We start from the raw sequence: 16,586 nt of genomic DNA, 5'->3' as shown, positions 1-16,586 counted from the left end.
TGGTTGACCTCAATAGCAGTGTTAAATGTTGTTACACTGAGATGGACATGTCAGTCGAGATCTCATTTTAAATTCCCAAGATTTTTAAGACAAAAATATTTTTGTTCAGTCTATCAAAAAAAGAAACCTCTGTCGAGATGAAGAACGAAAGACGAAAACAAAAGAAGCCATAAGAAAACCATAGATTTATTGCCTAAAACGATAAAAAATAAAATTCACATATAGCTGGCGCTGCATTCTATGCAAACTTGTTTTCGGTTGCAACGGACTAAGTGGAAAGTATACGCTTATTACATAGAATGTAGTGCCAACTATACGTGAATTTTATTTTTTTATCATTTTAGGCAGTAATCGCTTCTTTGAAACACAAAAATTCTGATATCAATTTGGTAACGAAAATAGTTGGTAGATATTTTTTTCTGTGTATTGTGAATTAAAATGAATATATATTTAGAACGTTGATTACACTTAAAGTAAAATAAAGAGTCTTAGGAGGTACTCTTAATTTTGATTGTTTCTTCAAACTTTCAGAATGTTATTTTTTTGTGTAGAAAATAACCTGTGCAAAGTTTCACATCATTAAGGTAGCATAGGTTTTATAATGTTTTGTTAGAAAATAGAATACTTTCAAATGTCATACAAATGAGTTCATCATGAAAGTGTGAAAAATCTTTTACGAGTACTTCTGCTATTAAATTAAAGAATATTTCAATGCTAAAGTTTGAACATATTTTTTGGCCTCGAACTTAACGCCGCTTGAAAGGCTTTAAAAATCGAACAAATATTATTTTGAACTAGCTTAATAAAATACGCATCTTCCACCGTGCGGAAAAGTTCGTCTTACTCCTGTAAGACTCTTCATTTTACTTTAAGTGTAATCAACGTTCCAAATATATAAATGTATATTCGTTTTAATTCACAATACACAGAAAAAATATCTACCAACTATTTTCATCACCAAATTGATATCAGAATTTTTGTGTTTCAAATTTTGTTTCCGTCATTCGTTCTTCATCTCGACAGAGGTTTCTTTTTTTGATAAACTGAACAAAAATATTTGTGTTTTAAAAATCTTAGGAATTTAAAAAGAGATCTCGACTGACATGTTCATCTCAGTGTAGCAACATTTAACACTGCTATTGAGGTCAACCATCACGGTTTATCTATCTATTTTACATTTTTCTGCGTTTTTTCTGCATTTTTGTTTTTCTGCGTTTATTGTGCTGCATTTTTGGTTTTCTGCGTTTATTTTTCTGCGTTTTTGTTTTCTGCGTTTATTTTTCTGCATTTTTGATTTCTGCGTTTATTTTTTCTGCGTTTTTTCTTCTGCGATTTTTTTTCTGTGTTATTTTTTCTGCGTTTATTTTTCTGCATTTTAGTGTTTCTGCGTTTTTATTTTCTTCGTTCCGTGAAGGAACCATCCAGTCGATTGTTACTATTTGCTCAGATGAAATACAATCTCATGTAATCACATTTTTTTTTTTTTTTGAAAAATTTCATCGCTGAATTTTGCTCGTACGCGGGGGGATTTTTCACGTAACACACATTTGTTGACTCACTTGTAGTAAATCGTTTTAAAATATTCTTTTCGGCCGATCTGTATTGAGGCACGAAATCATAAATATTTATTTTTTTTCACATTCAACACGCGCAAACTACATTTGTTAGATGTGTGAACGCAACAAATGGTGAGACGTTGCGTTGATTTGCTTTGAATTCGATTGACTCCAATCATTCGACGTGCTATTTGATATTTGCGAAAATAAAAACCGATTTACCTAAAATTGTTAGATTTCATTTGTTGATGACTTTCTTCGTAATTATTTAAATATATTTTCTGTTGACATACAAAAAGACTGAAACATTGGCCGTTATGTGTGCCTATTTGATCATGTAACGCCCAACGATTTTGACCGAGAAATTTGTAGAATTTCGTTTTTCTTCCGACGTTTCAATTGCTTCGTGTTTCAAGCGCTCGATGAACATCAAGTCAATACATTTTCAGCTAGTGTTTTTTTTATCGCGAAAACGACATTAAAAAAAAAACAAATTTCGCTTATAAATTGTACATACTTTCCCGTTTTTAATGTTGTGTTGAAAATCATCACATTTTTATGGCTTCCGATTCAATTCGTTGAAATTGAATGTTGTTTTTTTTTCTTCTCTCTTTCGAAAGATAATCATCAAAAGACAGCTCACGTCATTAATGCATGTAGAAAAAAGTGTCTGAGTCAATGAAGTGCGCATAAAAAAGTGCTTCACAGTGTTCTTGAGTGTGTTCAATACTTTGAGGCGTCAGAGTCGTTAACCAGTTATCGTTATCATTCGTGTCGATTCATTACCGGTTGTTCGTTGCTTCCTATTTGCTTTCTCACGATCTTCTCTCTGTGTGGTTTTTTTTAATGTTCTTTCACCTCTTATACATCAAGTACATAGTCACAAACACATTAGAACATTTTTAATGGATAAATAAAGTGTAAAAATATGCGGTACACGCTTAATTTCCTCTGTTCAATACATTATTTGCAAGAAGATACGCGATTTTTTTTTACTCTCCCTCGATGTTTTTTTTTCTTTCGGGAAGAAATGCGCGTTGCTTTTGAAAAAAAAAATTGCAAATAGAGATTTTTATGGCTTTCTCTTTAAAGTGAAACGAAAAAAAAAGATGATAAGCAAAATGGAATGATGAAAATAGCAAACCCATTACGAATTGACAGCAACCTTTTGCTCATTGTTTGAATAATTCTGTGTGCGGGGAAAATATAATTAAATATTTGAAACGACGTTTGCTCAACAGCCGAGCTAAATTGATCGGTGATGCTATCGAATGACGACTACCATCAAGTACGTTGTACTTAAAATGCACCACAACGATGACGCAAAATTATCGTCGTCGAGATTTAATATAAGCAAATAGCTAACGATTTATAATGTTAAAACGAATTCATTTGAATATTTGACATCGGATTTGGATTTTTGTTCGGCATTTTAAAACTGCACCGTTTTTACGCGTAAATTCATCTTATATATACTCCAATCAGCCGCTCCCGGTATCAGTTCTAATAATCGGTGGCCGAAAATTTCGGTTCATTGAAGTGCGCTCCTTTTTTGAAATCGACATCGCTATTCTCGACGGTAATGGTTGTACTCTTGTATGATGAGCGTATAAATGGCATTCGACGGTTAAAGTTTATCTGTGTATCATAAATCATAAACATGTCGCCCTATTTTCTATTCGTTCATTGCAGCCATTCATACATTGGTCGTTGTGTTTTCATCTGTTCTTTTGCTCTGTTTGCATCCGTTTAACTTTGCAACTCATTGTTTGATTCGTTATATATTGTTGCCGATGTCGAACGATATTGCGGTTTCAGGATAATAGTTCACAAACACAATTAAATGGCAAACGGAATTGAGACAGTGTGTGAACATTTCTGTGGGGGCATAAGCCTCTCTAGTATATCTTTAATCATTTTCTTTGATCAAATACAATATATTCAAGTGACAATGTACTACATGCTTCGACATCTTCAAAAAGTTAAACAGGCAAAAGATTGTTGCGGTTGCAACAAGACAAAGGGAGAGAGAGGGAGAAAGAAAAGGAGAAAGGGATGTGAACATAACTGAAGCAAAATCGATTACATGAATTATTATTAGATTTCTTAAGATTGAAGCCTTGAGCAAATCACAATCATACCAGCATGTATTCACTGCAATATGTATCACATATCCAAAAAAAGACCGAAACTTTGAATCCAATATACAAAACACCAGCGGCAAAATACAATAATTTATTGCTCGTTTCCGATTCGGATTCGGGTACGATAAATGAATCACACATATTTAGAGAGGATAATTGGACATTTATATTTGGAAACAGATTTACATGCAATGAACAAAATACAGTACTTCAAACACTCATTAGATACAGATGAAAATCAGCACACATGGAATTGTAATGCATATTGAATGAATGCTGCAATTATTTTGTGTTAAAAACGAGAAAAAAAGAATAGCAGTAGAAAAGGTATACAGAAAAGTCTTATGAAAATAGAAGAGTTCATGTTTTCATTTCTTTTTAAATGATGTTTTGTATTCATTTCCGTTGACAGGATATTTTCCACTTAAAAAAATAATTTTCTATTTTTTCACCAAGAAAATTTCGAATTGATAAAACTCATTCTGAGTGGATGACGATAGGCAGCTACACGATAGGCAGTAAGAGGTCAAGATTTTTTTCAAATGCCTCTGCAAAGTATGCAGCACATAGTTGTTCATTTCATGTACAATCCTGACACAAACAATTGTGTAAAACAAGGGAAAATCTGCGAATGACTTTCTGCACATTCTGCTATTCTTGTTCTTGATTCAACTAGAAAATTTTCCAAATTCACTTGAGTTTTGTTTCGGTCTGGCTGTAAAGCGTTCCATTTCATTCAATATTAATGATACGGAAATATGCATTGAACAAACATAAGCGAATACAGGAGTTGAACATGAAAATGGAATGCTGTGTTCAATTGTGAATTTGAAAATTGAAAAATAGAAAACGAGGCCGACACACGGACAATGAATCCTGGTGCTCTCACTTTTTCTATCTCGTTTATTGGCTGAACAAAATACGCGTGTTATCGTCGGCGTATATTGAGAGGATTTATTGAGAGAAATGAATTATTACTTTCGGATAGGCGATAAAATTGGTGCAATCGAGCGAAAATATGCACGTATGCAGATTCATAATTTACGAGCGATTTGTTTACATTTCGAGCATGAAAGGAAAAAAGAGCCGACAATGCTCACACCGTTTTCATTGGTTGTTAATTACTTTTGATAAGTCCGGAATTCAATCCAGCGTGAAATTCGACTCTTTAATGAAGATTACTTTGAACAACAACAAAAAAAATGATTGATTTTGGATTTCGAAAAATCGTTAATAGACTCGTGATATACAGAACCGTTAAAAAGAGCAAAGAAGAAAAAAAAAACAAAAGAAACATTTCATGGCAAACAAATCGATTGATTAATGTTGCCATTTCATGTGTAAGTTAGATTGTCTATTCAATGTTTTTCGCTATAGAATAGCGTTAATCGTCTGAATGTAATCAAACGTTTGCTCCACCTCCGTGCTAAAAAGACATCTTCATAGAAAATAAACATTTACTCTCTCACTCTGCGTGCAAATTCTTTCAAACGCTCCAAGGAATGTAAAATTAATTCGTTCGCCACGCTGACTATATCCATGCAATGTTGTCGACCAAATGTCGCAATCGCTTATAAACAATTTATTTAACCATTGCTATATATGATGTAAAATACTTTCCAGTCGTCTTCCAATACATTGAAGCATGCGCCCTTACTACAGAACATACTGAACGAATTTCATCCCCTTTGGTCTATTGTGTACACATTATGGAAAAACAGATGACGTTCGAACGTTGATGAGAGTGGTTGCACACATAGTTACTCTACATTGTATTATTTAATCGCAAAAGAAATTTCGTAGAAGAGGCTCGATTTTTTTGTTTTCAATTATTTATATCAAATAGATAAAGTTTTGATTAAGTAAATAAAAAGGTGCAAAAAAGAAAAAAAGATGATGAATTCGAGTGTTATTAAAACGGAGCAAATAAATCTGCAGAAAGCGCACTTTTGTGTGAAGTGCGATAAACAAATTCAGGATCGGTATTTTTTAAAGGCGTTAAATGCCTTTTGGCATGAAGATTGCTTGAAGTGCAATTGCTGCGATTGTCGTTTAGCCGATGTTGGTTCAACACTGTTCACACGTGAAAATGTGATTTTGTGCAAAAGTGATTACATACGGTGAGGAAGTGTTTTTTTTTTGTTTTGAAAAACCGAAAAAATTCGAAAAATAAATCTTTTACATTTTATTTTAAATTGGTGAACAAAAAAGTGGATTTTAGAAAAATACATTAAAAATCAAAAAATTTCAATTTTTAAATTCAAATCCATTTAAATCAATGTAACAAAATTAATCAAACTAACAAGAAAAAATCTCTTCAATTTGTGTCATTTCACAGACTTTATGGAAACACAGGACATTGTTCAGCTTGCAATAAATTGATTCCAGCATTTGAAATGGTGATGAGAGCAAAGCGTAATGTTTATCATTTGGAATGTTTTGCATGCCAGCAGTGTAGTCACAGGTAATTTTCTATCAAATTTGTTTCATTTCTAAAATGTTCATTATTTATTTTAAATCAATTACACTAATTTTACATCAAAAAGTAGTAAACATCTAACAAAAAATATGTGTTTAATTGTATAAAAAAATAGATTTTGTGTTGGCGACCGCTTTTATTTGTGCGATAACAAAATTCTATGCGAAAATGACTATGCCGATCGTCAGTTGCAAATGGAAATGAATCAACAAAATCAACAGAATGTCACCACCACTACTACCAGTAACAATAATAACAACAACAGTGAGTTCAGTATCAATCGAAATTCGATGAACAAAAGCCAAACAAGTGGCTCAGCAAATATGACGCCACTATATTCAGAGAAGAATAATTTCACAAATTTCGATGTACCAATTCATGTGCGATAAATATATGATATTGCGCCAAGTCATTTAAGACTTAAATTAGCATAACCATATTTAATTGAAATATATCCTAAAATACATTGTAGTATTTTTGTTTGTTTCATTATAATAATAATAATAATCTTGTAACTTGTTTTTGTTTATGATTTTGGTGATAGTTGCAATGTTAAACGGAGACGATGCAATGAAAATAATATACTGATACACCTATTTGTAAAGACTGTCTGTAGTAAAATAAAAGACTTTTCTTTAAAAAAAATAATAATAAATCAATTGAATGTTTAAATTATGCTTCATTTTCGGTGAGTATAGCGAAAAGGTTGTTCGGTCGAATAAATATTAAGCCGTTTAACATGCTCGAGTATCTTTAAATAAATAGTGATACGTGATTTAGTTCGTTTTCTGGCTTGAACAAACACGCAACGCACGTAGTAAACATTGAACGACATACGGAGACATTGATTGTTAATCTCACATTTCAAAGCAATGCAATGCAAAACATTACACTTATTTAGCTATTAAATGCAGACGATTCCATTAATAAGGCATGAATGCAGTGGCAACAGCGGCGACCGAATAGTTTAAGGATGAGTTCAAAATGTGTTCGACATCAATTTAAAGTGTGCATCACAAAAATTCAAGCACGATGTTAAGCCGAATGCGAGGACTTGAGCAAATGCAACGCTTGAAATTTGGGTAATGAGAGTTTCTCTCTCTTCGATTGGTCATACACGCTTGCAACGGTCAGTTGAGTAATGAATGTAATTGATGAAACAAATTGATCCCATTCGATGGGTATATAAATACACAACCAAAATACACGACGCACCATCCACCCGATGCCATTCTCATCTATGCAATGCCAGAGACCGGAACACTTATCCACGTTAAGGTAATCAACAAACTGGGTACATAAATCTTGTATGTTTATACAAATTCTCTCCTCTATTCTACATACACATGCATACACATATGATTCTGTAGGCATTCAAATACGGCGTGTCGGTTTGAAATTTATCCTCGCTCGTAATTAATGCTCATTTGGAATGGGGTTGCAATCGAAGCAAACGATGTTCCACATAAATGATTTTCCTCTCCGTCTTTTTTTCAGTTCGTTTGCTTTTTTGCATTCGCATTTTAGAAATCATGGTAAATTGCGTTAAATTAGCTACTCCAACTCATGGTATGAACATGTACACTTATAATTTCTTTTGATTGGGGCGCGCTTCGTTGCTGCAAATCACTTCTTAGGCTGTTTATGAACATTTGCTTATTTTTTCAGACGATTACATTTCGAATTGAACATCTTTCATCTCAAAATCATTTATACATTTAGATAATTAAATAATAATAGATGAAAAACTAAAATATGCTCAAAAAACAACCCTGTTTTCAATCTTTATTCGTAAATAATAAATATCAAGCAAAACAATTGAATCGATTGTGATTGTTATTGTGCTTTGAATATGCCACACAAATTGTCCATTGAATGAGAGTGGGAGCGAATGTATCATACACCATTTTGGGTATTTGTTTCGTTTTTAGCATTAAATTAGTCAGAGCGTTTATCTATTTACGCGAAAGCTGTCATAAACATCTGTGTTGCATCTCGTGCAGTTTTGCGGTTTTTCAAACCGTCCATCCACCGTTCATAAGCCCAGCATGTTGCTTAGTAAATCGTTTGTACCATTTAAACTCAAACCAGATTTTGTGTTAATTACGCGCACAAACAATCAACAATAACAACATCAACGCCAACCAAAACACCGAACGGAATTTTCGCATTTCAGCAATTTTGTTGGAAACAATGTGTTTTTGGTCACGATATATGTATCGTATACGTCGACGTTAATAGAAAATTTTCTATCTTGTATGTTCAGAGGGAAACAGTTGGCGGCTCATACAATGTCATTTGGTATATGCACTTGATAGCATGTTTCAAATTGACGAATTTCAAATGAATTATTTTCAATTGAATTTTTATACCATCCAAAGAGACAGATAGAGTTGAGTGCTTTTTGATTTCGTTAAAATTTTACTCAAATCATTTATTTTTAAATTTTCCAAACCGTCTCCATTGCGAAAGCAACAGAAAGCACTCAATCTACGTTGCTATGGATATATTATAAATAATGTTTTAAATGGGAGGAAAATAGAAGTGAACCAAATCAAATAAGAGGAAATATTTAATTACATTCAGTGATTTATAAAAAGAATCAATTAAAATGGGTAAGAAAAAAGGAGCCGCCAATAAATTGGCGAAAATGTCGGATGAAGAACGAGCACGATATTTACAACATCGTGCCGATCTCGAAGAAGAGGCTCGTCGTCGGAAACAACAATTGATTGCAATATTCTTAAAGGTAAGACCTTATTTTAATTTTAATTCATTGAACAGTTATTTAATAATCTTACGTTATTTGAAAAATTATTTATTTAATTTTTTTAATGAATTGTTGATACTTAGAACAAATTAAAAAGAGAGGAAGCATTCTCACGATTGAATATGGCAAAAATAAATCAAGAATGGCGAACCATTTTGCGAAATATCAAATGTGTTGAACTTCGAAATGAAGCAAAAAATGTACAAACCTATTTTAACGATGCATTCCAACGGAAGAACCAAAAAATCGATCGATTGCTCTCTGAGCTAGACCAGCAGGAAGAAATGTATGTGACGCTGCTTAATTCACATATGGAATCGATCAATAAAATTATTGGTAATAACTGTTTTCCAAATGTATCGACTTTTCAATTGGTCTCGATGGATCTTTATGTATATTTTGAAATAATTTTTGTGAATAAAAATTGATTTTAATTTCTGGTAGGATTGCACGAAGAGCGTTTAGCTTACTGGACACATCAATATGAAAACGAAAAGAAAATTTTACTCGATCAGTATACAGCTGAAATTGATAGTTACAAAGATCGAAAATTTCGAGCACACAAAGAACTTGAATGTGTTTATTACGCTTTGCAAAATGAGAACGATACACAAAAGGCTCAAGATGAAAAGAAACATCAGGAAAAAATTGACGATATCAAAAGCAAGGTACCAACATTAATTTTCCTTTTTTAAATTTCAACAACTAACAAAAATGGATTTAAAAAAAAAATAATTTTAATTTTTTAAATAATTTAATTTTCTGAAATAAAAAATCATTTATTTATTTTTTGATATCACCAGATGATTTTGAAGCTACAAGAAATGACAAAAGATCGTGAAGATAAAATGAATGCGTTGTGGTCAGAATTTCAGCAAATACTTCGAAATTATTCGGAAAAAACACAAGAAAAATATGCGGAATATGTTGAGATGCGTGAACGTGACAATGCCGATACAAAAGAAATTCATCAACATTATTTGGAAATTGCAAAAGCAACCAGAGATATTTCGCTATTGCGAGGCATTCTTGAGACACAATCAAATGAACATCAAATTCATGTTAATCAAATAAAACAATATCTGCAGTTATTGAAGGAGAAACAGAAACGCCTGAAACAAACAATGAATGGAAGCGAAAAAATACATAAAAAATTGATGAAAACACTTGTGATTAACAGCATAGAAGCAAACACGGTAAGCTAATCACTTTTTTTTTTAAATAGTGATTAAAATGCTGAATTTAATTTTAGAAATGAAAACGATTAAATGTCAAAAGACTATATTTAAAAAAATTAAATTAAATTCCAGAAACTCGAAAAATTATTGGTGAAAGGAAAAAATATTTTACAATTGACCGAAATTTGTAGCAAGTATGAGACGGAAAGAGAAAAAATTCAACCGTTCAAAGCACAAAATTCCATAGAAATAACAAAACAAACTGAAGATCGAAAAAATGGAATGTTGGAAGACTTTAAGGAGGTTTGACCCTAATAATTTGAACTATTTATTTCAAAATAAATTTCAATGTTATTGTTTCAGCTTAATTTAAATGTCGTCTCTAAGATGGAACATTTCTGGATTCGTTTTAAAAATGTCGAAATCGACTGTGCATGCTTGGAGGAAGAGCGTCAAGTGCTGCGTAATGAAAATGAAATGCTGAAAGAGAAACTAAAGCAATATTTGGAAGATGTATCAGTGGTGAATGGACGAGTTGGTTCGTCCAAAGAACGTCTTCGACCACAAAGTATGAAAATTGAACGGACCACTTGTGTTATGTCCGCTCCAACTACTATTACGAATCAACAGCGGCGGCCAGTCACTGGTGTTGAAGGCAATTTAAGTGTCGCTGTTAGAAGTAAAAGTCTCGTACAATCAAAACCAAAAACACCAAACATTTACTCAGTCGTAAATTGAATCTTAACATAAGTTTATTTTTGAGGTTATTATAAAAAATAAAATAATCGATTTTAATCAACTAAACCCGTTTCGACTGTGAATGCCGTGTGTCCCATTTCAAAGATTGGATGTGACATGCCCGTTCGTCGTGCAATTTGTGCGGCTGTCTCTTCCGAATTGTTCAATGCAGCTGTATTACAATTCGGTTCCAACATTAATGTCATTGCTGTCTCTCGGCAATTCGATACAGTGGCAGCAATATGCAATGGAGTCTGTTGACCTTGAGATAAAGCATTCACATCAGCACCATGCTGCAACAAAAATGCAGCCATTTCACTGTTTGACCACTTGACCGCTGAATGCAATGGTGTCCATTCGTATTCTGTTCTTGCATTCACATTTGCACCATATTTAAGCAGAATTTTAGCAATGTCCATTTTGTTGGAATAGGCTGCTCGATGTAATGGTGTGTAACCGTCCTCATCGCGCGAGTCTTTTGTTGTTATGTCTCGCATTAAAATACTCTCAACTAAATCAGATTTGCCTTCCTCCGTTGCCCAAAGAATTTCTTTGTGTAGGGTTTCTGTGAAGCGGAAAAATGAACGAATAAATATTCACATGTCTTTTTTTAAGTTGTGTTGAATAATTTTACACTCAATTTCAAGACGTCATGTAATTTATACCGTTTTTTTTCTTCATAAATTATAATTTATGCTTACCTCTTGGATTTTTTTCTTCGAAAACTTCATCGTTCGGGTCCTCCCAACCACTGACAAACATTCCCGGTCGTACGTTTGCATGTCGAAATTTCTCCAATTGGTCAATGGATTCATCCGAATCACTTTCTCTTAATGGCATTTTATTTAAATAAAAATAATATTTGGATATTTTTCGGTGAATAAATCAGTGATTCGTTCGACGATTGTTGTTTAATGTTGTGCTTTAACCATGTTCACGAATATTCTGTGAACTGTCAAAGTTTCTGATAACAAGGAACTGTCAGTGGAGCTGTCAAACACATATACGCATATATACAAGAGCCGAAAAAGTAAACATCAGATGCATTCATTGCGTTTCAATTGAAATAGATCGGGACATTTTATGAAAAATAAAAAAAATAAGTATTTTATGCAAGAAACGAACGTTTATTTTTGTCATTTGGAAAGACAATTAATAACCGTTTCTAATTGCAAATTAAATTTAAAAAAAACTTGATTTTATTACTTTAAACTTATGGATTTGTTAGATAGTTTTTAATATTATTGCAATTCAATTTATTGAAAATGCATTATGATCAAAATTATAATTCAAATGAAATGAAGACAAATTGTTCCAATATTTCGTTTACAAACTTATAAAAATTGAAAAGATATGAAATAAAAATATTTCTAACATTTTTGGCAAATTTACAATAATTGAATCATAAAAATTATATTTACAGAAAATTATATTAACGCATAAGTTTTTTGTATAGTTCATGATAAAAGCAATCTTGATTCGTATAATTTGACATTTTCAGATAACAAGTTTTCAATACTAATGTCTCATTCTAAAAAAACCGAGTTCAAAGTTAAATACGTCTTTCGTAATGATGTCTCCATTCGTACGAATACGATCGTCTCATTTCAAGTAAACTCAAATTAGTATCACCATTTCTTGTCGCCCATTTAGTGGCCACAAAGATATCGTCACTGGTATAAATGATTATTTTTCGTGCTCCAGCCAACTTGGCTCGTTCATCATTCAACATTCTTAAATTCAAAACTCCACCTTCTTTTAAGTGTAACAGTTTTATCTTATTTAATTTTTTTGATCGGCGTATGAATGGAACAATGTGATCAATGCTTGCGCTTGTTATGTAAAGACGTTCAAGTTCCTCAAGACCATTTGCTAGGATCACAAAATCCGTGGCATTCGATAAATTCAAAATAATAAGCTCTTTCAAATTAGTCAATTGTGGCAAATTATCACTCATATCAAACGATCGAATGCATAACAATTCGAGACCTTTGACTGAAGGCAATAAGTCACTAAGATCAATGGGATACTTGGAAATGTTATTGGTGTAAAAATAAAGTCGTTTAAAAAAACCTTGTTCATAGAGTCGATTTAACAAATTAAAAAGATCAATCAACATTCCTGGTCTCAAACGCACTCCTTTGACCTCCAGTATATCCAATTTCGCATTGTAATTCAAAAAAAAATCTTTGTTGTCCCATAATACAAGTGAGGTAGTTGAAAATCTCTGAATGTTTGGATTAAGTACGAAAAACTTACTCAATTCATTAATTCGATATGATTGGTTAATATCAGCAGTGATTAATTCCAAATGTTCAAGCTTGGGATATTTATTTAATAACCAGTCGTGTCTGTGACCTCTGTAGTTAGCACGTTTATTACCATTAGCATAAACTCTCTTTAAATTCTCTCCATATTTCAACATTAATTCATATAAATCACCATCGATTGTGCATTCTTCGATATGCACAGTTTCCAGTTGGGGCAACAAACTTTTGAAAAATTCGATCGTTTCGTTATTTATATTAAAGTACCAAAACTCAATGTTATTAGTCAACTTAAATTCACTGATATGAAATTGAACATAAGGCATTTCATATCTAATAATTGAAATTTTTGGCCTGAACTGATTGAAGCCTGGTATTCCGAACGGTTCGCAAAATGAATAATTCATGACAGAAAATGGATAATTTTGTTTGAAATATTCGCCGGCCACTTTGTTCATACGCTTGCATGTTTGGCCAAATGAATGCAAGTCTGTCATTTCCAAGTATTCAAATATTTCATCGAAACAGTCGACGTTCATATTAAAGATTTTTGGTGATGATTCCACACTTGATGTTGATGAACCAGCAACTGCATCTTCATTTCGATTATCTGGATGAGGTATTTCTTCGTATTTTTGCATTCTTTCCATATCAATTGATGATCACCGCCTCTTCACAAAGTTCTAATGATTGCAACAAAATACGATGATTAAAATTCAACAAAATAAACAAGTACTCAAGTTAAATTTACACGAATTTATTTCACATGATTTTTGGTATACATAGAGAATAATTACGTAATATTTTTTTTTGTGATTGCAGTTCTTGGAACCAGTTTATTAAAGATGTCAAAACAGCGTTCAGAATAAGACTGATTATATTATTTTTATTGTATAACATTAATTGTTTAGCGGGCCGCTCTTCATTGCGTTATTGTCGCGCGAGAAGACTTTTTACAATATGTGTATTATACACACAAAAGCCACATTAGTAAATACAACGCCATCTAATAGTGAAATCTTAAATCACTTATAGCCAAACCAAAATATTTATTTTAATATTTTGCTGAATTTGAGAATTAATCAAGACATTTTTTTCCTAAATTTTTTTAAACCTTGACTTGACCTTCTATTTATACCTACGCGAAGTATAAGAACTCTTGCTTAGTGTATAGAAATAAATTTGATCTTTGGAATGTCCTAATTAGTCTACCTTTTTGTGTGTTTTAATGTCTTACTTCTCTATATTTGCCATTTATTATGTTCATAGTTGTTGAAAAAGTTAGAAAGATTTAATATGAAGGAGTAACGTGCCGAACATCGAATGAACCACTTACCAGTTAAATTTTAACATTTGAAGTAACAACTTGAAGAGTAATTAACCAAAACATTTTTAAACGTTTTGCTTGATTTCAACCCAATTTCATCATATTTCTGGTGATTAAGTCAAGAATATTGGTACTTTTTTTATCATGTAAGTATTTTCTTCAAAAATTTGGCTTCGTCTGGATAGCATTTTTTTTTAAACTTCTTAATTATTTATAGATCACAGACGAATCTTGTCCATAAATTCATTAACAAAATGAAATTCACCGATATGAATATTGATTGCATCGAAGCAGTGCTAGATTATTTAAAATTAGACGATTTAATGAATTCAGCTGACTCAAACAAAAGAATACAATTTGCGGCGAAGTTCGTTTTTGACCGAAGATACGCCAACACCCCATTCTATTTATTTGACGAAAAAAAGATAAGAGATATACGGATTATTCCACTGTATTCGATTTTGTTCATTATGGATTTAAGAATTGGTCTACAATTATTGCGATGTTTCGGATCTTTAATAAAGAGAATAACAACAATCGGCTAGAATCGAATAGAATCGATTGTAGTTAACTGGTTGAGCAGCTGACTATAGTCAACTATAGTCATATATAGTCGTTTTTAAATGCTTAATTTGGGACAGCCGGTTAACTATGATTGGTTTTCATACAAAATCGACATAGTCAGTCAGTCAGTCAGCCACTTTTTTTACACACGGGATAGAATCAAATTTTGGCAATCGACATGCAGCTCTTTATCTAAATAAATTCTGTGCTAACTCGATAATCGAAATCAAAATCAGTGATGAAATGAAATTTGATGAATTGAAAGAACCATTTACCAAAATTGAAAGTGTTCTATTGTTTAGTGATACACATTGTATATATCGAATACCCGAAAATAGTTGTTTCAACAGATTATTTCCAAAAATGAGACAACTAAGTGTAAATTCATCGTACTTTTCACCTGTAGGTCTTCATGCAGGTTTCATGAAACACTTTCCATTACTGGAACGATTTGAAATTACATATATGTCGATGGGGAAAGACTGTGCTGTCTGCAAAGAAAGCATCACAACATTTTTTCGTCTCAATCCACAATTAAAATCTTTAAACATATCGTTGAATGGATCGGAGATACATAGTTTCATGTTGGGGATAACTAATTTTAATGTCCTACAAAGTGTGCAAGAAAGCTTACAAAATCTGGAAGTTCTTAGTTTAAATGGAAAACTGAGCTTATATTTGCAAGAATTCAATTTCAAAACTATTCATTTAAAAAGTGTGAAATATTTGCGTTTCACTCCAAAATATACAGGACAGTTTGTTATACCATTCGAATTCGATCATCTTGAAAAGCTGAAATTTAATGCAAAATATTGCGATTTGATATATGAATTTGCTAAAAAAACATCCGACAATTAGGAAATTAAGTATACTCACCTATAATAATGAACATTTTGATGGGTTGTTCAAACTTGCGGAACTATTACCACTCATAACAGAACTGAATTTCGGCTTAAAAAATAAAAAAATATTTCTTAAGGATATAGATCTACTGATAAGTAAGTTTAAATCGTTGAAAGTCTTCACTTTTAGAGTTTTAAAAGACTATGGCTATACATTTGATGTTCCGGCAATAAGAAATCATCTCAAAGCTGAATGGATGGTTTCAATTGATACAGAAAACCAATCCTTTCAACATATACGAATGGTAAAGACCAAGTGCAACGTTGCCGGCAACGCCATTGTCGAGGTTGCGAGCGAATTGAAGAATGACATAAATTTGTATCGCTTTGCTGCCCAGCTCCAAATTAAGTCATATTTTTGAGTAAAGATGGTGGTAACAAACCTTATTCATTAGTATTTAATTTTAAATCTACTTTATGATTACAATAGTACTATTTAGAAAATAAAGTTGAATGTTATTATACGATGTATCAAGAGCAATTATTATTTCGTAGGCAATGAAAGGAGAGAAAATGATAATCTTTTAAGTGAAATGTAAACATGTCAGTTGAAAGCAGATAACAATTCGGGCAAATGTTATTGACTAAAGTATATTCGAAACATTTTTTCCTTCCTAATAAAATGAATTCATTTTTTTTATCTTTGAGGCAATACACATAA

General features: G+C 32.1%; 4 protein-coding genes across 5 annotated transcripts; 2 read left to right on the top strand and 2 right to left on the bottom strand.

Moving 5' to 3' along the window:
* The first annotated feature begins 5,438 nt into the window (after positions 1 to 5,438).
* On the top strand, positions 5,439 to 6,607 carry LOC116341115 (LIM domain only protein 3-like). The gene is made up of 3 exons (XM_031767989.1): positions 5,439 to 5,820; positions 6,039 to 6,164; positions 6,295 to 6,607. Exons 1-3 carry the CDS (start codon positions 5,594 to 5,596, stop codon positions 6,566 to 6,568), a joined length of 627 nt encoding a protein of 208 aa, XP_031623849.1. The 5' UTR covers positions 5,439 to 5,593; the 3' UTR covers positions 6,569 to 6,607.
* A 2,183-nt stretch (positions 6,608 to 8,790) lies between these two features.
* On the top strand, positions 8,791 to 10,865 carry LOC116340610 (dynein regulatory complex subunit 2). The gene is given in 5 exon segments (XM_031767195.1): positions 8,791 to 8,928; positions 9,033 to 9,285; positions 9,394 to 9,617; positions 9,753 to 10,145; positions 10,260 to 10,865. Coding segments are annotated over 5 exon segments (1,614 nt in total).
* On the bottom strand, positions 10,846 to 11,840 carry LOC116341045 (ankyrin repeat domain-containing protein 49). Its single transcript, XM_031767897.1, has 2 exons — positions 11,567 to 11,840; positions 10,846 to 11,430 (listed from the first exon to the last, which is right to left on the bottom strand). The coding sequence occupies exons 1-2, from the start codon at positions 11,703 to 11,705 to the stop codon at positions 10,919 to 10,921; spliced, it is 651 nt and encodes a 216-aa protein (XP_031623757.1). The 5' UTR covers positions 11,706 to 11,840; the 3' UTR covers positions 10,846 to 10,918.
* Positions 11,841 to 12,307: 467 nt separating this feature from the next.
* On the bottom strand, positions 12,308 to 14,045 carry LOC116341132. Of its 2 annotated transcripts, none has more exons than XM_031768025.1 (2): positions 13,930 to 14,045; positions 12,308 to 13,815 (listed from the first exon to the last, which is right to left on the bottom strand). In XM_031768025.1, the coding sequence occupies exon 2, from the start codon at positions 13,780 to 13,782 to the stop codon at positions 12,418 to 12,420; it is 1,365 nt and encodes a 454-aa protein (XP_031623885.1). In that variant the 5' UTR covers positions 13,783 to 13,815; positions 13,930 to 14,045; the 3' UTR covers positions 12,308 to 12,417. The 2 variants fall into 2 exon arrangements, with proteins under 2 accessions (XP_031623885.1, XP_031623886.1); XM_031768026.1 differs by having other exon boundaries at positions 13,884 to 13,992.
* Between the last annotated feature and the right edge of the window lie 2,541 nt (positions 14,046 to 16,586).

This window comes from Contarinia nasturtii, unplaced genomic scaffold (genome assembly GCF_009176525.2).
Source record: "Contarinia nasturtii isolate CC-2019 unplaced genomic scaffold, AAFC_CNas_1.1 Cnas_scaffold_695, whole genome shotgun sequence".
Taxonomy (NCBI): domain Eukaryota; kingdom Metazoa; phylum Arthropoda; class Insecta; order Diptera; family Cecidomyiidae; genus Contarinia; species Contarinia nasturtii.
Note: the sequence above shows the minus strand (reverse complement) of the source record. Positions and strands in the feature narration are given on the sequence as shown.